The 26,224-nt window shown below is 45.7% G+C and overlaps 1 protein-coding gene across 1 annotated transcript; it reads right to left on the bottom strand.

The window, feature by feature from the left end:
* Window positions 1-578: 578 nt before the first annotated feature.
* LOC117047176 (nuclear body protein SP140-like protein) lies at window positions 579-22,968 on the bottom strand. Its single transcript, XM_033150024.1, has 8 exons — window positions 22,817-22,968; window positions 14,073-14,171; window positions 13,322-13,402; window positions 12,746-12,853; window positions 10,323-10,465; window positions 3,101-3,148; window positions 957-1,008; window positions 579-714 (listed from the first exon to the last, which is right to left on the bottom strand). The coding sequence occupies exons 1-8, from the start codon at window positions 22,887-22,889 to the stop codon at window positions 698-700; spliced, it is 621 nt and encodes a 206-aa protein (XP_033005915.1). The 5' UTR covers window positions 22,890-22,968; the 3' UTR covers window positions 579-697.
* Between the last annotated feature and the right edge of the window lie 3,256 nt (window positions 22,969-26,224).

The following is a 26,224-nucleotide window of genomic DNA, read 5'->3' as shown; positions in this document are numbered from 1 at the left end:
CTTGCAGCTCCCCGCCGGCGCGTGAGCGCCCGCCCGCCCGCCCATGGGGGCGGGCGCGGGTTGGGGAGAGGGCACCCGGTATGCCAGCGGGGGCGCCCCTGGGGGGCCTGCCGCCCTGGTGCACCGCGCCACCCAGCCCCTATGACGAGACGGCCCTGCAGCAATTGTAGCCCCGTAGACCCTGGGGCCATCAGACTCACACATGGTGTAGGGCTTCATGCTCCGGCGCCAATGGCATCTCTGATGTGGTGTCCTCGGCACAGGTGGTGGGTTTGCCTGTGGTGAATCTGGTGGACTCGCCTGTGGTGAATCCAGTGGGCTTGCGTGTGGTGAATCCAGAGGGTTGCACCTTGCCCTGGTGAGTACAGATGGTAAGAGCCGTGTCAGCTCCACTCGAACGAGCTTGTTTAGGGTCCTGCCTGGTGATTGAGGTGCAACTGGAGTAGTCTCTTCTGATAGCCCTGGCATGGCCTCTTCTGATGGCCCTGGCGTGGCCTCTTCTGATGGCCCTGGCATGGCCTCTTCTGATAGCCCTGACGTGACCTCTTCTCGGCCTTCATGACAGACCACAGCTAGGGTGGGAGAAATGAAGCTCAGTAACTGACTGTCTCTATTCTTCACAGTAGCCATGTCATTCCCCAAAGGATCAAAACTTCAATGAAGTTCGCATATGTGGGCATCCAGGGAATCCATGCCCTCAATTATGGTAGCATTCTAATGGGAACAGGGAATGACTTTGCCTATCTCTATGAGAGGCACATCAAAGATCCACACAGCAAAGGACATACATCACAATACCACAATACAAAACTGGGCATTCTAGGCAACCTTTGGTGCAACCACATTATAAAGCCAGCCTTGGGCCCAAAGGCAAGAATTTGATCCTAGGCTTCCCACATATAACCCAACACTCTCACTGCTTTGTAATACATACCTCACAGAAAGTTTTCACTGACCTGATGACTGGAACTGGGCTGATTCGCAAAATGATATCGATGGATTCTTTACCTACCAAATAAAAATAGGCACAGATGATTCAACAGGCATAGACAAACTGTGTGTCATTCAGCAAAACACAGCACCTGCAGTCCAGAAAGACAAGTCTTGCATTTTTAATAATAGAATCATAGAGTTCTAGAGTTGGATGGGACCCCAAGGATCATCTAATCACAGAAGCTATTAGTGAGAAAAATTAATTTCAGCCAGGTGTGTTTGGCACTGCCTGTGCCAACTACCTTTTCTCAGTTTAGCTTTTGCCTATCCCCATTTTGTGTATACTCTTTCCTAGTTCACCAAGCTCTTGTTGGGGGCAAATACAGTAAAAGGCCATCTCATCTGCTGTCAAGAATCTCATCTTGCCTTACTGCTTTCTGGCCCACAAATCATTCTTTAGTTATCAGTCATGGTTCCTGGATCCTGCTCTTCATCTGACCCCTTCTCTGTTGGCCTCACCAGACATCCTTTTACTGTATAATGATATTTATTAAAATTTCCATTTTAACAATCCAATAAAACCACATTAAAAACATTCCAAATTATACAGTAATCAAACAGTCCAAATATTATGCCAAATTATAAATCTTTGGTTGACTTCCCATGCTCTGAGGTCGGGGATTGCTTATCGTCTCACATTTGTGTTGCTTTTCATAGTTCTTCCAGGTAGTCCCCTTAAGTCAATCCGATGTTAATCCTTAGTTTGCTTTTAACAGCCTCTGAGTTCGTCTGGCAAGCGAGTTAAATCAATACAATATATTTCTGTGTGGGTGTTTATATTCTTTTTCTCTCTCTTTATATTCTTTGTACTCTGAATCTGATCATGGCATTTCACTTTCACTTCCTCACACCTGTGATTATCCACTGCGACGCATCCCAAAATGGAGGAAATTTCGCTTTCTGCCAATTGTACTAGGCTTATCTCCAAACTTCTCTGTTTTATCTCATTCCAAAGCAATTAGACTTGCACTTTAGCTAGAAACCTTGATTTCTACAATTGCAAATCCATAAATCTTTTCCACAGTTAATAATTAGACCAAAATTATATCAATGAATACAGTATTCCCCAGTCCAACTTGTGTACATGAGCAATCCGGTAGTCAGTCCTTCCAGGGAGATTTGCCAAGTAAAACAGCAAATACGAAGTATATCAAAAAGAGAGGAAGGAGGCTCATCCCACATCCGTTCCAACATACCAGTCCTGTACTGATGATAATCCTCCTTCCACTTGAATCTTTTGGCACCTCAGTGGCTGAATCAATTAGCAGAGTAGTTTATCTCCCCTCACTCAAAGCATGCCCGTTACTTAAGTATGAATTTTCATCTTAAAAAACAGGAGTTTGTTGGTCATGGTGGCAACTTTGGAAAGTTGCCAAAGAGACGCATGGTGTTTTCCACCTAGCGCCCCCTGCCCCCTCATTCCTCCCGGATTGGGAGCAGGTGTTGGGTGATCTGCAGGTGAAGCTGCCCCCCCCCCGGGCCTGGGGGGGGGGTTTGGGAGGATGATTACTCCCATCTCTTCCTCAAAATATTCCGTGTGAAATGGCTCTGATGTAATGGGCAACCGCCAACATGGCAGGCCAAACCGGAAGCCCTCACCAGACATCCTTTTAGCTGCCTTCATGAGTGCTTGTGCTCATGATGTTATTAGGGCAACTCTACACAACCCTACTTCCAATACTGTTTGTGCCTGCAAAAGTTTCAGTGTGGACATATTTGCTTTGCTTCCTATTGGTGGCGGCTACTATTGCCTGGCCTTCATGACTGCCCCACAGCTAGGCCACAGTCATTGCAGCACATCTCTTAATTATGTGTAGAAGTCCCTAGATCTTCCAGAGAACACCCCCCCCCCCAGTTCCATTCACAACAGGCCTACTAGCATTGACAGGGAGGTGGTGGTGGGCTCAACCATTTCATCTTTCCAGGGCCCACAGGCAGCATCCATAGTCTGAGGGGTGTTTTTCATGCTGATACTGCAGTTCCTTTTTTCATATATATTTTAAAATGTCAGCACAGGTGTACTTGTGGAAAATATAATATACAAATAAATTGATAATATCTATGGCTGCCACACACCAATATGGTAAAACTGTTGATAAACTGTTACCTTTTTCCTCCTGCCATATATTCGTTTTGGATTATGAAGTTTTCCACTCTGAAATAAGCATGACATAATTAGTTACTCTGATGCATTAGCAGGATCCCAAAATAGTATTTGAAATGAGGGAATCCACACAAAGAAGTTGGAACTATTTTTGAAACATCTATTTTTTGACATCAGTATATAAGAAGTTGGCTTTATTTCTTAGCACAGATACCGGCCGCTCACATCACTCCCATATATATTTATATGCGTTATTGTCATAGGTGCCTGAAAATGTTAATACATCTTTGCTCCAGGAAATACACCTCTTGCCTTTAACTGGCACATACCTGAGCAACATATCTATCACTTCTGTTTGTTTGTTATAATCCTCACAAGGTGGCTTCCAAAAGAAAAATATAAAACCATTAAAATAAAAAACCACAAAAAGAACCATAAAAATACTGTACTAAGTAGAGCAATTTTAGAAGTAGCATATGCCTAAGCTTTATGAATTAAAACTGTTTTCAGCCCATGTGTGAAAACTGAAAGAAAGAAGACCTGGTGACTTTCCATTGTAAAGCCCTGTGCTTGGTTCCTGTCAATCTGAATTTCACTTTTGGGAGGACAGAGGTCAGTGCCACAGAAAGTGATGTTAAAGTTTAAGAAAGAACATATGAGTGCAGGTGGCCCTTAAAATAACCTGGATATAAAATAGCTGTAAAGCTTAACCCTATTATTTTAAAATAGCATTGAAACCATGATTGACAATGACTTTTTCATTCAACAGTTATGTCTTACTTTGGTGCATGATCTAACAGCCTGGATGTGAGGCAAGCATATTTGCACATCAATCCATTACAATATTTCATTTGCTGGCAAAATTCCCATAAGCAGGTACCATTATAGCATAGCTAGTTAATGTGGTCAGTTTTTAAAAAAATTATAACAGAATCAGAACATTCACCTTCTGCACCACACAAGCACAAACATTTATAAGAATAAAAAGTAGCAGAAAATGCAAGCAAAAGGAATTCCTTTGTTTCCAACTTTTAAAGTCTAATTTTGTGTCCATCTCACCACCAACACCTCCCATTGTTGTAGTAGGTGCAAGGGAGGTACAACAATGGTATATTATTACATAAGGACAGGATATTATTGTGGCGTTTGCCCTTCCTAGGGTATACACACAGGAGAAGGAGTAAGTAAGGGGTTAAGTGGCTGGCCCTAGGCTGTCCAATAAACAGAGGGGGGAGGAGCTAGGGGCAGCTGAAGGAGTCAGTTTGTGATGGCCTGGGAGTCAGACTCTGATGCTGAACCTGAGGGATCCCAGCCTGCACAGGATTCCCCGCCTCCAGAACCAGCTGAGCCGGGGCCAGGGCTTGAGCCTGAAGGATCCCCACCTGTGCTGGATCCCCAGGTGCAGGCATCAGCAGAGTCTGCTCTGGCTCCTGATGGGAGGGAGGACCCATTGCCTGCAGGTGCTCCACTCCCAGCCTCTTCAGAGGAAGCTGAGGCATCCCCTGGGTCCAGTAACCCACCAGCCTCTCCTGAGCTACAGAGGCTCAGGGCAGAGAGGCGAAGGGAGTTAAGTGTCTGCAGGAGGAGTGCTCGCCTCCAGGCCCGGAGGAGAGGCGAGTCTCCAGAGGATCGGGGCGGTCCTAAGCATAGGGCCAGATAAAAGCCAGCCAGACCCAGCCCAAGTTGCGTGAGCAACATAGTTGCAAGCGTGTGCTCAACCTGCAACCTTGTGCCTGAACCTGCCTTGGACCTTGACCTGCTCCCTGCCTCGCTCCCCGCCGGACTGACCTCCTTTGGACCCCTAGACCCAGGACTGGACTTGGACCTCGCTTCATGGACAAACCCTTGGGGCCAGCACACAGTTAGAGTTAGAGAGCGGGGAGTTAAGGCAGTTGATGAAGAGCAGTTGATCGAGGGAGTTGGTTGGTGGGTGGTGGTTGATTGTGAGGGTTGGTGGTGAGGTAGAGTGGTGAGCGTAGGCAGGGTTGTAACCATTATCTTAAGTTGTTGAAGTTTTTAAATAAACACTTATTATTTTGTTTAAAATTGCACCCTGACTGTGAAAGTTATTACCAGGGAGGGGATCCTGGTTGGTGGCAGCGAAGCGCGTGGTGGCACAGGGATCAATAGTCCGTCAAACGACCGGGGACCCTGTGTGATTGCCACAAAACTGGCGGCAGCGGCGGGACGAGATCAATACGCCAGCAGGAGACATCAATAAGCCCGTGGAGGGATACTGAGATCATTGTGCCTGTTCACCACAAAAATTGGCAGAAGCAGCTGGGGTTAAACAATACACCTGGAGGGGGAAGGGTAAATCTGTGAAGTGATAACCTAGCCCGGGGTGTAGTTGTGGTTACCCAAGGACGCTGCAAGGCTAAGATAACAAAAGGAGAAAAGAGAGCTCACAAATCTGTTCTGGCAGAGGGTTTTGACTTGGGGTTGGAGGAAGTAAGCTTAACGGGTAGAGAGAAGACCCATAGCAGAACTTTGAGACCCGAGTCTGGAGAAACCTAGCCAGGGGGAACAGTGCTGAGAGGAGATTTCTCTTATTTTGTTAATTTAACTGTCAATCCTCAATCACACAATATGCCACCTAAAAAGACAAAGAACCCTGTGAGGGAACCAGTTCAAGATAGCTCTGAAGGGGAGGAAAATGGGAATCCTCTGAGGGAAGAGCAGAGCTTAGAAGATGAAACTAATATTGTACCTGAGGCGAGAGAGCCACAAGTGTCTATGGAATTAGAAAAGTGGAAACTAGAACAACAATATAAATTTGAATTAGAAAAAGTTAAGGCTGCACAAGAATTAGAAAAAGAAAGAATTAGAGCTCAGCAACAGAGCGAAAGAATTAGGGCTGAGCAAGAGAGCGAAAGAATGCAATTTCAGTTGGAAATGAAGAAACTAGAATTAGCAGCAATGGAGAATCAAAACAATAGTAATAACGCCAGTAGTCAAACAACAGGGAAGGTAGATTTAAAGCGATTCCCTGAGTTCAAGGAGAAAGACAGCCCAGAGGCTTTTCTGATATCATTTGAGAGAGCCTGTAAAGATTTCCAAGTGAAGGATGAGGAGAAAATGGTGATCTTAAGGGCTAGAATTAGTGGGGTACTGGCAGAAATATACGGCCAAATGACAGAAGAACAGTCAACAGATTTTGAGATGTTTAAACAATTAATTTATACGAGGTTTGGAATTACCTCAGAACAACTAAGAAAAAAATTCAGGAGTGTGACAAAGTTGAGAGAAGAAACGTATGCTCAGTTGGGGGCAAAAATTACGAATTACCTCAAAAAATGGTTAGAGCAGGAGGGTGCGGATTCAATTCAAAAAATCAGAGAGGTTATTGCGTTGGAGCAATTTTATGCCACCATAACTGGGGAGCTGAAATATCTTGTAAAGGAAAGAAGTCCTAAAACCATTCAGGAGGCAGCAACCATAGCTGACCAAATTAATGAAATTAGGGACCATGGATTTGATAGTCCAAAATTTGGCGGGAAATTGTGGGGGAACCCCAGAAACCAATTTCAATATGCTAAAGGAAGCTCTTCTCCGGCAATGAAAAAGGGAAACATACCACAGTCAAAAAGCCCAAGTGACGTGGGCCAAACTAACACCCATACCTCTGAGGTAAAAGAAAATAAATCTAATTATACTGGGGGAAGAGATATGAGGTGCTGGTCGTGCAACAAACTGGGCCACAGAAGCTTTGAATGTAAGACTGGTGAACAAGTTAAATCTGGGAGCACAAACACTCAAAAACACTCTTATTGTATCCACTCAGTAGGGCAGGGTGAGGCTAAGCAGGTTGCCACGGAAACCGAAGCTTTAGCTAGGCCTGAGACAGAGGAGATTCCTGAGGCCTCAGTAATACACTGTTACTTGATTAAACAGAATGATTTGCTCTTGAGAAGGTCAGGAGAAAATATTTGGATTGAAAACAAAAAATATCTAGGGTTAAAAGATACTGGATCCCAAATCACAATTGTTCATCCTGAGATAATCAGTCCCGATAAAGTTATTCCAGGAAAAACTATAGAATTAAAAGGAATCGCCAAAGAGCCAGTTAGACTCCAAATGGCTGAGGTAAACATTAAGTTACATGACTGGAGTGGAAAGTGGCAAGTGGCCATTTCAGAGGAAATCCCCACTGCGGTGCTTATCGGTTGGGATCTCCTGGAGCATGTGCAGAGTGCGTTTGTTATTACCCGCTCCAAGGGGGGCCAACTGTCAACTGATACTGAGGGAAGCGAAACAGTTGCCAATGAGGGCAGGACTCAGAGTCCTCAAGTTGAAACTTTGAGTGAGCCAGGCTTCCTAATACCTTTTAAAACTACTCAAAAGACTAATTTCTCTCAGGAACAAAAGAATGACATAGGACTAAACAGCTGTTTTGAGGCAGCAAAATCTACTGTTCCATTAACCCCTGATTGCCCAGAGAGGTTCTGCCTAGAGGAGGGGCTGTTATATCGTGAAGCCCTTAGCACACCTTATAAAGGGGGAGGAGGAAACTGCAGGCAACTAGTGGTTCCTCACATGTACCGAGAAACTAACATAAAGCAAGCCCATAATAGTATTTTTGGGGCACATATGGGGATAACTCAGACCAAACGAAGAGTGGCACAAAATTTCTATTGGCCAGGAATGGGGAAGCAAATGAAAATGTATTGCCAAGCCTGTGACATTTGCCAGAGGCAGGGATCAGGTCAGGACAAAATCAAGGCAAAGCTGTGTCCTTTACCTGTAATCTCCACACCAGTCCAGAGGTCAGGACTCGACGTGGCACCACCCTTGCCTAGAGCAACCAAAAAGGGGAATGCATTGCAACTAGCCTGGGAGGAACCATCCCAAATCGTGTCCAAAATAAATAATGTAAACTACCTTATCCAGCAGGGGGATGAGGGGCGCAAGGTAGTTCACGTAAACATGATTAAGCCTTACCAGAAAAATGAAAGCTGGGCTCTCTGTGCTATCCGAGAGGACCCAGAAGAAGCAGAAATATCATGCTGGGAGGGGAGAGGGGAGCAAGAATGTAATATACAAGAAGTTAAGCTAGCCCCTACCTTAACCCATTCACAGCAGGAAGAAATAAGAAACATCCCACAAAAATTTAAAACGATTTTCAGTAATACTCCAAGACTAGCAAAAGGGGTAGTCCAACACATTGACACCGGGATTGCAAAGTCTTGTGATTTCATATTTGCTATGCCGTACGATGAACAGAGTCAGGTGTGGTTGCAATGCAAAGCCAGAACCAATGCTCCATATAACCACACCATAATGGAATATGAAAAATACATTCACATGGGCATTAATCCAAAGAAGATTGTGATGGGTGTTCCATGGTACGGCTATGATTATACCTGTCTAGGCTCAATTAAGGCCCATGTTTGTTCAATTGCAAAAGTTCCTTTCCAAGGGGCTCCATGTAGTGATATGGCAGGACGTCAGCGCCCATATAAAGTAAACATGGATATAGTAAACAGTTTTATTTCCGGGATCCTGTGGGATGAGGAACAGGAAGCCCCATATTTAGAATACAAGGTCTTTATATTTGACATTGGGGGGCAGGCCTGGAAAGTTTATGACTGGTCACATATTACCACAGTGGTGATTTTTGGAAAATATGACCCTGAGCTTATGGGTTACGCCCATTCAAGAGGAGTCAGAGTTGTTTTAAAAAGTGACCTATCTGTGAGATCAGTTAGAACAACTATTCAAAGTTATGATAAACCATTCATCAGTTGGAAATATAGAAAGAAAAACATACTGAAAGTTATAGTTGCCAGGGTGTCCCATCAACTTTCTATGATGGGTTACACAGCATTAACGTGGCCACCACAGCAAAGACATAAAAAAGTAGTCTTCAAATTGCTTGAAGTGGGAACTGATAATTCAATACAGACCAAAGATGGACTGACAGCCAGGGAGATTGCTAGCAGCAATAGGCAATCAGAGCTTTTTAATCTACTTTCATTAAGTAAACCTGTGTGTCCAAAAAGCTTCAGCAAGCTGATTGAAAAAGCAGCTTTCCACAAACTTCTGAAAGCAGTTCCCAATGAATTCAGAAGCCAGATAACCAGTTCTTATGCTGCTTTTGATGACTTGGAGACGTTTGTACAAGGCATCGAGCTTCAACACTTAACAGAGATCCTGAAGGAGAGAGAGGGTGATCCAAGAGAGCTTTTGACCCTGAGAAACAAAGACTCTACACAGATTGGAATCCATAATCGTTACAGACGCATTGACTGCAGGGATCAGAGTGGGACTGTGTCATATGGCGGAGGAAGACAACTCGCATCCCATCACGTGTGGCAGAGAAAAGACTGGTGCCCAGAGAAAGACACTTCTTGTGGCGGTTAAGGACAATAAGGAGCGTGAAAGGATCCTGGACATCATTGCAGATGCCTTATCACGAAGACCCGAAGGCAAAGATTAAAATGGACAGTTACACATTTTCTTGAAGTTAACTAAAGGTTTAATATTGCATGATCTATTGTATATAATGTGAAAAAAAACAATTATTAAGCCAGTATAAGATGAGGAGTTAAGGTTAGTAAACATAGAAAATGTTTGTTTGAATTAAGGTGTCACGCAGTTTGATCAGGAGTATAACTCTGTCCAGTTATCCCTCCTGAATCAAACTTATTTAAGGGGGGAGGTATGTGGCGTTTGCCCTTCCTAGGGTATACACACAGGAGAAGGAGTAAGTAAGGGGTTAAGTGGCTGGCCCTAGGCTGTCCAATAAACAGAGGGGGGAGGAGCTAGGGGCAGCTGAAGGAGTCAGTTAGAGTTAGAGAGCGGGGAGTTAAGGCAGTTGATGAAGAGCAGTTGATCGAGGGAGTTGGTTGGTGGGTGGTGGTTGATTGTGAGGGTTGGTGGTGAGGTAGAGTGGTGAGCGTAGGCAGGGTTGTAACCATTATCTTAAGTTGTTGAAGTTTTTAAATAAACACTTATTATTTTGTTTAAAATTGCACCCTGACTGTGAAAGTTATTACCAGGGAGGGGATCCTGGTTGGTGGCAGCGAAGCGCGTGGTGGCACAGGGATCAATAGTCCGTCAAACGACCGGGGACCCTGTGTGATTGCCACAATTATATTCGTGATTATAAGAAGGAAAGGTGTGACTAACTATGAAGACTTGAAAGTATCATCTGATACTTCTTTCAGATCACATGTAGAAAATAAGGCATTAAAATTACAGGCATTACAAGTGAACTGCATACCACTATTAATTTTTGTAAAGGAAACCCATTATGGTAGATACTTCTTTTCCAAGCTTTCCAGCTTTCACGTCCTCCTTCAGCCTCAAATTCTGGTGGCGTGAACCACTTTCCATCAGAACCCTTGATGGACTTCTGTGAAATTCCTATGACAAACAGAAGTCTCATGAATGTTACACACCTATCCCAATCAGCAAAGTTCACGGAAGGATGTAAGAAATCTGTCAACAATTTATCCAATATATACTTTAGGGGGGGAAACCTATGAACACAGATTCTGATATAAGCACTACAATAAATTTCTGCATGGTTCTTGGTGCTTCTGACTAAAACTATTCAGTGTTTGATTTTGTTGTAAATAGGTATGCAATAAGAATCACTGATCAGGGAACACAGTCTCTCTTGATACTTCAGCAGATCCTCTGCTGTACTCTTCCATTATTTGCTTACATGCTGGTTATATAAAATTGTCTGATTGCTTCATTTTAAGATGAATCAAGCACAGCCTCATTTTTTAATGGTAATCTGGCTTTGATTAAATCTAAGATACCTTGAGTCATTTTTCAGTCTACATTATTTGGCTATGTTGCTGAGCAGTGTCTGAGGAAAGGTGCCTTCTATTTGCTATATTACTCGGCTACGAGTGATTGCCAAAGAAGAAGCAGCAGCAGCAGCAGGTACTGCAACCGTCTCATGGCTAGCCATTGTAAAACTTAAGGTTGAAGAGGCAATCCATCTGAAAAGTGTACAATCACATTCTGCACACTTTTGGTTCTGACAATGGAGAAGTATATACTGGGATTTCTTTTCACTTCACAGTGTATGGAAAATGTAAACTATAAAAAAATTAGTCAAATTCATAAATTACATGCAGTGGCGTCGCTAGCCTCTGCGCTGCTGGGGGCGGCGGCAGCGCAGAGGCACCCCCCTGGGGGAGGGGCACGACGCGTGCGCCGTGACGTCATCATGACGTCACGACGCACGTGTATGCAGAAAGGGGGGATTTCCCCCTTTCCGAGGCTTTTTTCGGCGGGGGGTGGTGACAAGCGAGGAGGGGGTGACAAGCGTGACACACACCCCCGCTGGTCACCCCCCCCGCCGAAAAAAAAGCGGCAGGAAGGGGAAAAAGAAGCAGAGCGGCGCTTAAACGCGCCTGCTCTGCTTCCTTTCCAGGCTTTCCCCGCCCCCCCCCCCCGTGGTTTTTTTCGGCGGGGGGTGGTGACCAGCGAGGAGGGGGTGGCAAGCGTGACACCCCCCCCCGCTGGTCGGCCCCCCCGCCGAAAAAAGCGGCGGAAGCACCCCATCCATGTGCTGCTGCTCCCGGGGTGACGGAGGGAGCGGCGGCGCGTGGGAGTGGCGGGAGGGGCCGCCGCTTGTCACCCCCACCCGCCGCTGCTCACCCTGTCACTGGGGGCGTACCGCCCCCACCGCCCCTCCCCAGCGACACCCCTGATTACATGCTGAAATACTTAAAGCTGAACTCACTTGTGCTTTTAAGTGGGATTCAAATGACTGAAAATCTCATTATGATACTGAAGTAATTGCTGTAAGCTACCCTGGCTCCATAAGGGACACTCGTGGCACTGTGGGTTAAACCACAGAGTCTAGGGCTTGCGATCAGAAGGTTGGTAGTTCGAATCCCCGCGACGGGGTGAGCTCCCGTTGCTCGGTACCTGCCGCTGCCAACCTAGCAGTACGAAAGCACGTCAAAGTGCAAGTGGATAAATAGGTACCACTCTAGCGGGAAGGTAAACGGCGTTTCCATGTGCCTCTCTGGTTTGCCAGAAGCGGCTTAGTCATGCTCGCCACATGACCCGGAAGCTGTACGCCGGCTCCCTCGGCCAGTAAAGCAAGATGAGCGCCACAACCCCAGAATCGTCCGCGACTGGACCTAATGGTCAGGGGTCCCTTTACCTTTACCTTTTCCTTTACCCTGGCTCCATAAGCAGAATGGGATATGTATAAAATAAAATAAACTGTCATCTGGGGAAAATTTTGAGGCTTCTATTCTATATACGCTTACCTAGGAACCTTCCAATTGGACTACTATAATGCACTCTTATGTGGGACCTCCCTTGGGATTGGCAGGAAGCTGATGAAAAATACTGTGGCCAGATTTTGAGTGAACACCGATGTCATGTAAAGATATAGCTTTTTGCCCAAGCTTTCCCTGACCCATAAGACCAGACCCTGCTTTGTGTGTTTAAATACACTGAATTAATGCTTTTAAATGAATGAACAAATAAACGAAATGGGACTTATTTCTGTTTTGAGCAGATATGTAGAAGCAAGTGTTCTTTCCAAATGCAAATACACTAACTACATGGATGCATCCTTCCCATCCCAATTTTTTTAATTTGCCACTAATATTATGCCTTGTACAGATTTAATACACACAGATATACTCTTCAAAACCAATAGTTTACCTGCTGCAAATTTCTCCTTATACAAAACACCTTTAAGTTTTCCACAGTGCACAAGAAGGGTGGAGCCCTGCAAATCCTCCTCTTGAATTTTAATCTGCCTTCGTTTTACTAGATGAGATCAAGAAATTGAAGTCAAATAGTTAAAATTCCTATATTTTGGGCTTTTAGAAAAGAAATCTAATACCAAACTCCAGACCACCAACATGCGGCACAGAATATTTCATATCATCTGAAAGTGATTCAGCTCACTTCTAGTAAGAGTAAATTTTAATCTGAGAGAGAAGTGAAAAGATTGTGAATTATATTCATCTAGTCAACAGAATTTAAATACTGCTTGGCTGTAATGAAACCTCTAAGCAGTTTACAATCTGCCAGTCCACTCGAGTGAAGTTCTATAACAGAGTGATGGAATGAAGTACTTAATTATTAACACTAAGGCATGAGTGGCAGGCTAAATGAAGAAAACAGTGAAGAAAAAGATGGGCTTCGCCAGCAGAAAACTGCAAGCTTATTTAGTATCAGAAATTTTACAACCTTATGAAAAGCTTGTGACTTCTACAGCATTGCACTTTTTACCTTTTCGAATTCTTCTACCTTTCCATCTTTCAGTATATTGCATTCGATGCTTTCTCTTTCTCTTTCCCACATTTGTTGTTCCTTGAGAAAACGTTTCAAATTAATTACACACACCTATTTCTAGTTCCGTCTTCACTCTGCATTAAAGACAGTGCCCACTGCTAGATGAACTCCATGAAGTCTTTGAACTGTTCCTGGAAACCCTACCAAATTTTAAATCAAAGTTTGGTGAAACATTATCCAAATTTCAATTAAATGTAACTTCTCTCATTACCCAAACCAGAAAACAGCACTTAAGAGTTTTGGAACAAGCCAGGATATTAAGCAATGGCTTAACATTCTGCTTGTTCCAAAGCTTTTCACTATAGTTTCCTGGTACTGATGAAATGGAAATACAGTGGTACCCCGCTAGACGAATGCTTCGCTAGACGAAAAACTCGCTAGACGAAAGCATTCGTCTAGCGGGAGGCTGCCCCGCTAGACGAAAAAGTCTATGGGGCTGCCTCGCAAGACGAAAAAATTTCGTCTCTTTTTTTTCGTTTTTGCGGAGCGCGGCTCCCATTGCCGCTCCGCAAGACGAAAACCCCGCTAGACGAAAATTTTCGCGGGACGAATTATTTTCGTCTAGCGGGGCACCACTGTATAATTAATGGAAGACTTTCTGGTTTGTTTGCTGGCTCTTTGCATTACCAACCTCTCTTCCCTGACCTATATGCCTTAAACAACCCTACATATCCATGTTGGTACTCACGGCCATTTCCTAAGGAGTAATCCGGATCACTTTCATCTGTGTAAGTTACTTCACTGCTGTTCGCTTCTGAAGAAGAGTTATTTCCAGCATTCTGGGTAACTAAAAATAAATTATTATTATTATTATTATTATTATTATTATTGTTGTTGTTGTTGTTATTATTATTATTAATTAAAATTGCATACCACCCTTCATCCAAAGATTACAGGGCAGTTTACAATACAGTCATACCTCGGGTTGCGCTCGCTGTGGGTTGCGGGATACGAATGCGCAGAATCCAGAAGCACTGGAATGGGTTACTCCGGGTTCCGGCGCTCGCACATGCACAGAAGTGGTGAATCACAACCCGTGCGTGCACTGACGCAGCACTGCGGGTTACGGACGCGCCTCCCGCATGGATCGCGTTCGCAACCCGAGCGTCCAATGTATAAAAATATAAAATGAGAACACAAAATACATAACAAAAGAAGAGACATACACTGATAACCATCCTCGCATAAACACATTTTAAAAGCCATAGATTACAGTGGTGCCTCGCAAGACGAAATAAATTCGTTCCGTGAGTCGTTTCGTATTGCGAAAAATTAGTCTTGCGAAGCACGGTTTCCCATAGGAATGCATTGAAATTTAATTCCCACAGGAAGGCATTGAAATTTTCGTCTTGCGAAGCACGACCATAGAAAAATTCGTCTTGCGAGTCACCTAAAAAATCGCAAAACCCTTTCGTCTAGCAAGTTTTTCGTTGGGCAAAGCATTCGTCTTGCGAGGTACCGCTGTACATGCTGTAATCAGCTGAAGGCCTGGTTATAGAAAAACATTTTTGCATGGCATCTAATGTCTGTTGAATATCTGTAAAGCTATGTCTGCATATTCACCATAATTGTGAAGCCTTTATTGCTTTCTCATCTCATCACTCAAACTGTGCAGCAGCCTTCTTAACATAAGAGCAGCCCTGTATTCCCCAAAACCACAGTTTTTGGGGGTTGTGAAGTGATGGCAAACATTTTATAGACCGAGTGCCCACTTCTGGATTTCTGCAACATGGTGGGCGGACTGCAAATTTGATGGCTCCGTCAGATTCGGCTTCACAGAGCCTGGGGGAAGAGCACTAGGGCGACGCGCCTCCCCCCAAAACCCCAAGAGGAGCATTGGGGTGTCTCGGACTCCTGCAGCTAACAGACAGCACAGCGGTATTGCCGGTCCCTGCTCCTGTTTCAAAAGGAGCAGAGAGTGGGGGTGGGGAGCCAAGCGCGCCGGTGAGCGAGGCACCATCACGGCTATGTAGAAGCAGGCCTCTGATCCAGCCACAAGCGGAAATCTTTCCAACAATTGTGCCGATTGAAAGGTGAGGAATCTGACTAATTTGACTGACTAATTTGACGAATCTGGCAAGAAAATGGGAGTGATAAAAGGAAGTCCTCTCCCATTCTGGGTGCTGTGAGCATGAAATACATACAAGTGAAGTGTGGATTAAATTTACTTTGGGGGATAAGTTAACTAATAAGTAATTAGAATAAAAGGAATACACATAGCTTTTGTTCATACAAATCTCAAGACTTTTCAAACAAGATACTGTATTGACTTGAACTTAATCTGAACTTGACGATCCTATGGTGAGACTGAACTTGACTTAAAATGGAGGATAAATCTGAGAAGGATTACAATGTTTCTTGAAGGAAGAAAACTACATTATTTATTTATTTTGGAAGAAGACAAGATTAGCACTTGGGAATTCAGATAACTTTGAGAGAGAAACTTATGTTCTATTAAAGTGCTGAAGACATCTAACCTAATGGAATTATGACTGTGATTTAATTTTATTAAAAGGCACTTGCTGGCTAAAATCAAGATCCAAAGAAGAGGACTAGAACATCCATTATTAATACTGGACTAAATTAGAATTAGAATAAGACTCCCTGGAAAAGACCCTGATGTTGGGAAAGATGGGCACAAGGAGAAGGGGATGACAGAGGATGAGATGGTTGGGCAGTGTTCTCGAAGCTACCAACATGAGTCTGACCAAACTGCAGGAGGCAGTGGAAGACAGGAGTGCCTGGCGTGCTCTGGTCCATGGGGTCATGAAGAGTTGGACACGACTCAACAACAACAACAACAACAACAACAACTTAGAATCAAAATTTAATTGTGCAGACTTATTATATTGAATATATAGAAATTATTGGATGTAATGTATGTAATGATTTGAATATATTACTGTTATAACTGTTATAAATTATATTTGTGAGTAAGGTGGGAGAAAGGAGGGATAAAGTTAGAAGTACTGGTTTCCTCTTCTGAACCTAGTGAAATGTCCCTGGCAAATACTGACAAAGCTAAAAATAACACTATTAGTGGTGGGAAAGGACTTTTTGTTTTGAAAGTAAACCCTAGAGGAAGCTGGAAAACAGGGAGAGTTAGCCCCCCCCCTTACTCCAAGCTAGAAATGGCAGAGGGAAAAAATCCATTATGTTAAAACAAACCAACCAGCCCGTAGGCATAAGAAGGTCAGGTGGTACCCAGTGCGTAAAATTTCTTGTCAACCCCCCCCCATTGATTCCTCCCCCCGCAAAAATGGTTTTACGTTATTTCATATTTTCTTACAAAGGAATAATAACAGGTAGTAGTAATAATAATAAACGTTTATTTATATCCCACCCTCCCCGGCCGAAGTCGGGCTCAGGGTGGCTAACATCAGATACATAACATGGGTATAAAATCAAACAATAATTAAATTACCTCCTAAAAACATCTCAAAATCAAATTAAAAGTCTAATTAGATGGCTTTCCACAGGGTTAGGGTTGGGAACAGTAAGTGCTCTCTGAACTGAAATTTCAGCCTTCATGACATAGGAAAACAGCCAAGTGAACAGGTATTTTGGTGGAGGAGGGTCAAGATATTAACCAATATGCATGAAATTTCATATATAATTATATAATCCCTAGTATAGTAAGATAAGACCTTCGGAGCAGGCATTTAAAAAAAAAATTAAAAAACAAATTGTTCCTTGATAATTTGTCACCCCCTCCATTATGGAACACGGGGCAGCCCGCCCCCTGCCCCCCCTTGCTACGACCTGATGTAGGATTCTTTTGTTGAAGTAGCCAGGCAGGGGCCACACTAGCCCCAAAGTACTGCATGGGTTGTTAGTATAAGAAAGGAAGTTGTTCCATTGCAGAGGGCAAATGGGAGGAACAAAAGCCGGCACGGTATGTGAGAGCTGGGCTAGAAGCAGGCTGCAGGCAGAAGCCTGAGAGGGAGAGCCATGCTTGGTCTCTGCTTGAATCCAAGGCTGTGTCAATGGGAGAAGCAAGACCATCTGGGCATGGGTGTAGCCAAGGGGGGGGGCAGGTGTCGGCTTCCCCCCCATCAAGTAAATAAATAAACATACTGACAGTGTCGCAGATAGCTCAGTTCTGCCCAGCATAAATCCTGGCTACACCCATGCATCTGAGCTGTTACTACTGTGAGCCCCACCCCCAAGAGGTTGTATATATAACAAATGCTTAAAAGGAGCATGCTTCGTATTTTACTGCTCTTAAGATCGCCACAGCTTGAAGCACCAAGGAGAGGGCCTTCTCAGTAGTGGCACCTGCCTTGTGGAATGCCCTCCCATCAAATGTCAAAGAAATAAACAACTATCTGACTTTTAGAAGACATCTGAAGGCAGCCCTGTTTAGGGAAGCTTTTAATATTTGATGAATTACTGTATTTTAATATTTTGCTGGAAGCTGCCTAGAGTTGCTGGGGCAACCCAGCCAGATGGGTGTGGTAATAATAATAATAATAATAATAATAATAATAATAATAATAATAATAATAATAATAATTCTGTTGTGCCTGGGATGCTTACCTCGAACGTTTCGAATTCAGTGTGGCTGCAAAAGGGGTCACTGATGAGGATAAAAGGAAGGCGTTGTTCCTGAGTTGCTGCGGGGCAGAGACCTTCGAGTTGGCTCGGGCAATTCTGGCCCCCACAACACTGCGGGAGGCATCGTTCGCGAGTATCACGGAACACCTCTCAAAGCACCTTAATCCTACGGCGTCTAAGATGACATGGCGCATAGAATTCCATAAAAGACAACAACGACCTGGAGAAACGATGGCAGTCTTTCTCACCGAATTAAGGAAGCTGGCAAGACACTGCAAGTTTGCCAACTTGGAAGAAGCCCTGCTGGATCGGTTTGTGTGCGGTCTTCGCAGCAGCAAGGGCCGCAGGCGGATTGCAGCAAAACAAGACATGGATCTGACTACGGCGCTCCAAGAGGCAATTGCGACTGAAAGTGCTGAGAGAGAGGAGCAAAACCCGGGCCGGCAAGCCGAAAAAAGAGCTGGAGAGACAACCCACACCGTGGACGACCAGGAAGTCAGCCCCAACCAAAGCCTGGTGCGGAGAATAGAGATGGTGCGGCAGGAGAACACAGCAAATAAAGACCGTCGGGGGTATGCCCTGGCTGTGGCGGATCACATGAGAGAAGAAAGTGCCGGTTCTGAGAAGCAACGTGTCATGTTTGTGGAAAAACAGGGCACATAGCAAGGGTCTGCAGGTCGTGTGGCACGTCGGGGTCCACGAAACCAAGGGGTCAGAGGACGTCCACAGCGACTCACCAACTCGACGACTGCAATTACCTCACACAAATCGAGGGCAAAACTGTGCCATTCCCAGCCCAAGGAAAACCAGCTGTGCGGGTCCTAATTGAAGGAAAGCCGTGTAACATGGAGGTGGATTCCGGATCTGGATTCTCCATAGTTTCAGATGACACGGCCAGATCGTTATTCCCTAGAGGTAAGCTTCCTATATTGGAGCCTTTTCCGGCGACTCTACAATCCTATTCCGCTGGCCGCATAGACATTATGGGTATGTGCGCAGTTAACGTACAGTTCCGCGAGAGGAAGGCCATATTAAAGTTAGTGATCGCAAAAGGGAAGCACACCAGCCTGCTGGGCACGGACTGGTTCCCAGCCTTAGGTTTGGGAATCTCAGGGCTCAACACGGTCCAGATAGCTCCCGAGACATTTGACACCCTGTACAAGGAATTTGGGGAGCTATTCAATGGTGAGTTAGGATGTTATAAAGGGCCTCCGATTGACCTAAAACTGGACCCGGGGGTTGCACCAATCCGCCTCAAACCCAGGCGGGTGCCATTTGCACTACAGCCTACAATAGAGACTGAATTGGAGAAGCTAATACAGCAAGGGGTGCTTTCACCAGTGGATTCTGCAAGATGGGAAACACCCATTGTCACACCCCTGAAGGCTAATGGAGAAATACGAATTTGTGCGGATTACAAATGTACGATTAATAAGGCCATCAGGGGCAACTCATACCCAATTCCAGTAGTGTCCCAACTATTAGCAAAGCTGGCTGGGGGCAAGGTGTTTGCAAAGATTGACTTGGCACAGGCATACCAGCAGCTTTCAGTGACTCCGTCGTCCGCAGAAATCCAGACAATTGTGACTCACAAGGGCGCCTTTAAGGTGAATAGGCTACAGTTTGGGGTCTGCGTGGCGCCTGGCATATTTCAAAGTCTAATGGAGCGCCTGTTAAGGGGTCTGCCAGGAGTCCTTCCGTATTTTGATGATGTGTTAATTGCGGGAAAGGATGCTCAAGAGCTACTGGGACGCATCCAGAAGGTTCTGTGCAAATTCAGGGATGCAGGTCTAAAACTAAAGAAGGAGAAATGCAGTTTTGGGGTGGCAGCTGTGAACTTCTTAGGATACAGAATTGATGCTGCTGGTATCCACCCCATGGAGGACAAGATTAAGGCTATCGCCGCAGCACCGACACCTAGTAACAAGGCTGAGCTGCAGTCCTTCTTGGGCCTTATCAATTTCTATCACGCCTTCGTGCCACACAAGGCATCGATAGCCGAACCATTGCATCAGCTGCTACAAAAGAAGTGCGCCTGGCGTTGGGGACAACCGCAACAGAGAGCTTTTGATACGCTGCGGGGAATGCTGTCGAAGGGCAGTACACTTGCCCACTACGATGCTGCTAAACCATTGGTGCTGGCGTGTGATGCCTCACAATATGGCGTGGGGGCTGTCCTGAGTCACAGGGAGGCAGACGGGTTGGAGCGTCCAATCTCCTTCTATTCCAGAACCTTGAGCTCCACGGAGCGAAACTACGCCCAGATTGATAAGGAGGCACTGGCTATAGTCACCAGAATCAAGAAGTTCCATGACTACGTGTACGGCCGCCCTTTCATAATTCAAACGGACCACAAGCCTTTGTTGGGTCTATTCAGCCCGCATAAACAAACACCTCAAATTTTGTCCCCACGTATGCTCCGATGGTCCATCTTTCTGAATGGATTTCAATACGAACTGTGTCATGTGAAGGGTAAGCTGTTGTGCCATGCGGATGCACTAAGTCGTCTACCACTACTTGGAGCAGCTGACGACGACCCAGCCCCGGCCGAGCACATCATGATGATGGAGACGCTTCCCAGACCACCCGTGACAGCCACCGAAATCGCTCTGAGAACAAGGAGGGACCCTGTCCTCGCCCGTGTCCTTGTTTGGGGGGGGGAAGTCCAAGGGGGACACAGGAAGAGAAATTTAGACCCTTCACAGCGAGACAAAACGAGCTATCCCTCCATAAGGGTTGCATATTGTGGGGTGACAGGGTGATTATTCCAGGCTCCCTACAGAATGAGGTGTTAGACACACTACACATGGGTCATCCTGGCATGGTTCGGATGAAATCCTTAGCCAGGTGCTATGTGTGGTGGCCAGGCATGGACAAGGACATTGAACAATGGGTGTGCACCTGTCAGGCGTGCCAGGAAGTGCACCCAGAAATGCCCAGGGCACCAGTGCATTGGTGGGAGCGGGCCAAGAACCCTTGGAGCCGGCTTCATGTAGATTTTGCAGGGCCTTATCAGGGAAAGGTGTTCTTAATCGTAGTAGACGCCTACTCGAAGTGGCTTGAGGTTTCGATTGTTCCCAACATGTCCTCAGCTGCTGTAATCAGGGCCCTTCGCATTTTGTTTGCGACGCATGGGTTACCCGAGAACATTGTGTCAGACAACGGGGCGGCTTTTGTGTCCCAAGAGTTCAGGGCATTCCTGGCCAATAATTTCATTAGAGGGGTAACTTCAGCTCCCTTTCACCCATCCTCGAACGGACAAGCCGAACGGATGGTGCGCACAGCCAAGGGTTCAATAGCACGCCTTCTGGAAGGGGATTGGTCTGCTCGCATTGCGAGGAAGTTGTTCCTGCAGCACACAACACCGTGTGCATCTACAGGCAAGTCCCCTGCAGAGTTATTAATGGGGAGGAGGTTAGCCACAATTCTAGACTTCGTCCACCCTGACAAGGTGTCAGGCCGCTATGCAAGAGAACCACCGGCTGCCGAGGATGATAGAACCCGATATCTGACAATGGAGGATTTGGTTTGGGTCCGGAACTATGCAAGGGGACCAGCATGGGTGCCGGGGGTGGTCACCCGACCCAGTGGACCAGTGTCGTATTTTGTGACGTTAGAGGATGGCAGAGTAATGCGCCGCCACATTGACCAGCTAAGGCGCCGGGTTCCGAGCAGGGTGAGCACGAGTGGGGAGGAGTCGCGCACAACTCTGCCAGCGTTCAGTGAATCGCAGCAGTCAGGCCAGGAAGGCTCCAGGCCACAGGAGGTGGAGGGCTCAGAGAGTCAGGAAGCTGAGATCACCACAGGTGAACCTAACCCGGTGACAGCTGGTAAGCCTTGGGAGTCAGCTAGCGAAACAGTTCCTGTTGAGGTACCCGATGATATTGGGGAGGGAAGTCTGACCACGGATAGTCCTAAGGGTGATACACCGGGGGTTAGGCGATCCGGTAGGATTCGTAGACCTCCGCAACACTTGAAAGATTACGTGCATAGTATCAACATGGTGCAGGGGAGTGTTGTGTATTAATTAAGACATTCTGTCAGCCGGGTGGAGTAATGCCATTGGTCAATTTAAAGAGTACAAGCACAATCCACAGCCTGATTGGGTCCCGCCGGAAAGTTTGAATATTATTGGTTCCTGCTTAAATGTATCTTTCCTCTCTGTACCAGTGTGTCTTTAAATAGAGCTTCCCCTGCCCCCTATTCCCCAGTCTTGTCCTGCCCTGTTATTACTTTACAATAAAGAGCTGTTCACGAAGAAGTGTCGCTGGCGTTATTGTTCCACGAACCCAAGACATAACAAATTCTTACACATCTTGTCCAAACTGAAGGCAGGAAAAACTTGTACTGTACATATGTATATGGGGCGGGGGAGGGATTTTACTGTTTGACACGGATGCAAATCTGATCCTTATTTTCAAAAGAAGCCAACGTCCCCATGTTTTGGAGGAAACACATTAGCAGAGTGCGACCAGCCCTTTGGACTACTGCTCGCTCACCACTTGTAAGGATGATCTTCACTTTCCGGGTCTGATAAATATTAAGCAAATGCCGGTGGTAACTGTGACGTGGCTGTTTATGAAACACATCCCCTGGGCTGCTTTACTTCCTTCGCTCCTGCCCACACAGTTCCTCACTCAAACTCGAATTTCCCGCTCAATCCCTCCCGGCTCCCAGCCCCCCCCCCCTCCGCGCGCTCCCGCCTCGCTTACGACTCGGGTGGTGGTGGGCGCACAAGGGGCAGGGGCTTCCAATCCAGATTACAAAACGACGGCCGGAGAAACCCTATCGGACGGGGCGGGGTCTCTGCCAACCGTCTGAGACTGAAGAAGCAACTCCTTCCCCTGTATGGGAATGAGCCGGCCAGGCACTTACTTCCCTCTTTCTCCTTGGCACTTGTTGTCGGAGCAGAGACGAGAGGCGTCGAGGCACCAGCGCTACCTTCCATGAAAACAGCCGAGCGCGGCCAAACTACCCGAACTGTCTTTCTCGGCCGATGTATTCAGGAGAAACGAAAGCGAAGACATCACTTCCGCAATGAATTTGAACTTGCGTTGCATTTGTTTCATGCGGACTCGTTCCGTGGGTAAAGGGCGGGGACGGGCAGGCGGAGAACTGGTCGCTCTGCCCTTAGCCCCACTCTCAGGTGATGAAATGCCCATTCCCGTTTGCCAAGGGGTTCCCTCGCTCTCCTACACCTGTCGCAATAGGTGTTGCCCATAAAGCGTGTCTCCCTTGATGAAATGTTGTGAACTCTTTGGCACGCACGCACACGTGTCGTTCTAACAAGAGCTCTGCCTCCACCCCTGGTGATCCGCCGGGGCTTTCGAGGACACGTGAACTGAGCATACACTCTAGTGCGTGAGCATCGTCTTGTATGTCGAACTGTAGAGGACTCGTATTAATAATTCCTTCACCAAAGTGTCTTCCTCCTTTGCAATACAGTACATAAAAGTGGTGCTGCAGCCTTGAGAATCATGACGCGGATAATTCCTGTCTCTTCTATAAACTGTTTTAGTCTCGCTACTGGGTCATCGATGGATGTTAGCACGCAGTATAGGAGCTCAATGAAGAAGCTTGATCCACAATCGGAGTAGGGATGCTTGGCAGGGCGCAATACTTTTGCAGAGTGCAGAGAAAATGGATTGTCTGATTGATTGATTGATTGATTGTGGATTCAGTCTCTTTCGCGTGTTCAACTTTCACATGGGGCTGGGCAAGTTAATGGATTTGTTGCTTTTTAATGGAAGTATGGGGGGGGGCAAAGATGTTGAGCTTTTTTTAGTTTTGCCCAAAGATTTTTTTCAGCAAAAAAGGCTGTTTATGGAAAATGGCACTGCGAACATGGACTGCCATACGTCTGTATGTTCCCAGACATTTACCATATTGCCAGGACACTGCTAGAGACAGCAATATTCCATATATGTCCTGGAAATTACAGGTGGATGGCAACCCTACAATAGCCCAATGATAGCATATTCTTCAGGCAGTGAGAAAGCCAACAAGCCCTCTTCCCTTCCCATATTTTCACTTAAACTGCTCTCACACATATATTCAAGATGTCAAGTTGGGAGAAGAAGAAGAAGAGTTTGGATTTGATATCCCGCTTTATCACTACCCGAAGGAGTCTCAAAGCGGCTCACATTCTCCTTTCCCTTCCTCCCCCACAACAAACACTCTGTGAGGTGAGTGGGGCTGAGAGACTTCAATGAAGTGTGACTGGCCCAAGTTCACCCAGCAGCTGCATGTGGAGGAGAGGAGATGCGTACCCGGTTCCCCAGATTACAAGTCTACCACTCTTAACCACTACACCACACTGGAGGAGGACTGCAAGGTGCCCCAATGCAGATGCTTCTTTTTTGTCTCTAATAATGTGCATAAATGGAAATTAAGCAGGTGGTGTTCTTCCTGCCACTTACCTTTACCACTGAAAAAGCATATTTCAAATTTTTGGCTGCTAAAGAAATACAAAGGGCCAAGAAAAAAAGAGTCAAGTAGAGTTGTGCAAAGCCAGCTATTTTATTTCCATGAAGTCTTCTATGTTTCCCATCTTTACATGCAAAATGCATGTGCCTTATTGCAGGTTGCTCACCCAATTCACATTTTCAACAAAAATTACATTTTCTAGTCCTAATGCAAAAGCTAGTGATTAAATTTAGCAAAATCCCCCCTCTCTCTTGAGCTTCGGTCATTTCCTAGTTGCAGAGAAGGGGCTTCTCCCACTCCCTGCAGCAGTGTAAAAAGCTTGATACATCAAACAGAACAGTGCATATGAAGAAATTAACCATCTTTTATCCGCTGCAAAGTACAGCTGCACTACAGAAAAGCGGAGCCACTGATTTGAGACGATTAATGCAAATGTTTATTAGGAATAAAACGAAAGCTGGCCCAACAATTCATTCTTTTAAAAGTGACCTGGGCTGCTTTGGCACCACATCCTTTTCCCTTTTCAACAAATATTTTATCTGTTTTCAGAACTGTGATAAAAAATAATAATGAAACAAGGATAAACACTTAACATGTGTGGACTGTAATTTCCCAAACACCTACAAACATACAAGGCAAGGCAAACAATACATGGTTGAAAATAGTGAGTCAGGCGTTTAAGCCAAGTGTATTTCATAAGTGGAGTAGACAATAAACCGTCCCACATATAAATGGAAACCTTACGCTGTCAAATTGGTCACATTTTGTGACATATCTGAGGATTCTGTTATGCTGTGTTATGTGTTTCTGGAAGTGCTATTTCTATTGCTTGTCAAGCAAACCACTTATCATGAGTGCCCCTGAATCTTTTTCATATGAGCTCCCACAGGGGCATGAAGGCCAAATCTTTATGTAGCACTGAAAGATTTGGGTCATTTTGGTTTACAATGAAGCCAAGACCAGACATCACATCCTCTGATATGAAAGCCTTGTCCTTAATCACTGGTGGGTTGGTGAGAAGCCTGACTGTTTTGACTTAGGGCTCATCCACACTTCCACTTACCATTTACCCTGCTGCTCCCCCCCCCCGGGGGGGGAACCTGCTGCTTACCACTGAAGCAAAGCATCAGTCTCATGGGTTGATGTTTGCTCTGATTCAGCGGGAGAGAGAGGGTTTCCTCAGGGAAAGTGGAAGGGCTCAGTCCCATGACTGGAAAGCAGAAAACTCTCAGACCCATGATTTCTAGATGTGGGGCAAGTGAAGAGTGGACGAGCCCTTAGTGTTGAGCAAGTGGCTTGAAGTGATACCGCCTGAAGGCCATTTTGCTAGTCTCAACCAACTCCAGGTAATTATATCAGAAGCTGCCTGGCCAGAGAGGTCAGCAATTGACTTGGAGATAAGGTGCTTGACCTACTACCCCTGGATAAATCATCCAGTGAATACCTTGAGCTATGATGGCCACAGGAACTTATGAGTAGCAAGTAGGCTTTTGTAACACCTGCTCCTGGTTCCTTGTTCCTGCTGTGGTGGAGATTGACAGGTGAAACAGCTCTAGACTAAGCAGCTTCCTCCCGTGGACATGAACATCTGGCTTCAAGGTGGCTTCTGCGGGGAATTTTGTGATGCTGTTCTCCAACCAAAGAAAATTTACAAAAATGCATATACTAGGGGCAACTGCATTAAAATGGATATAGTAGTGCACATAGTAAAGGTAAAGGTTAAGGGACCCCTGACCATTAGGTCCAGTCACAGACAACTCTGGGGTTGCGGCGCTTTACTGGCTGAGGGAGCTGATGTTTGTACACAGACAGCTTCTGGGTCATGTGGCCAGCATGACTAAGCCACTTCTGGCGAAC

The sequence above is a fragment of the Lacerta agilis genome, chromosome 5 (genome assembly GCF_009819535.1).
Source record: "Lacerta agilis isolate rLacAgi1 chromosome 5, rLacAgi1.pri, whole genome shotgun sequence".
Classification (NCBI taxonomy): Eukaryota; Metazoa; Chordata; class Lepidosauria; order Squamata; family Lacertidae; genus Lacerta; species Lacerta agilis.
Note: the sequence above shows the minus strand (reverse complement) of the source record. Positions and strands in the feature narration are given on the sequence as shown.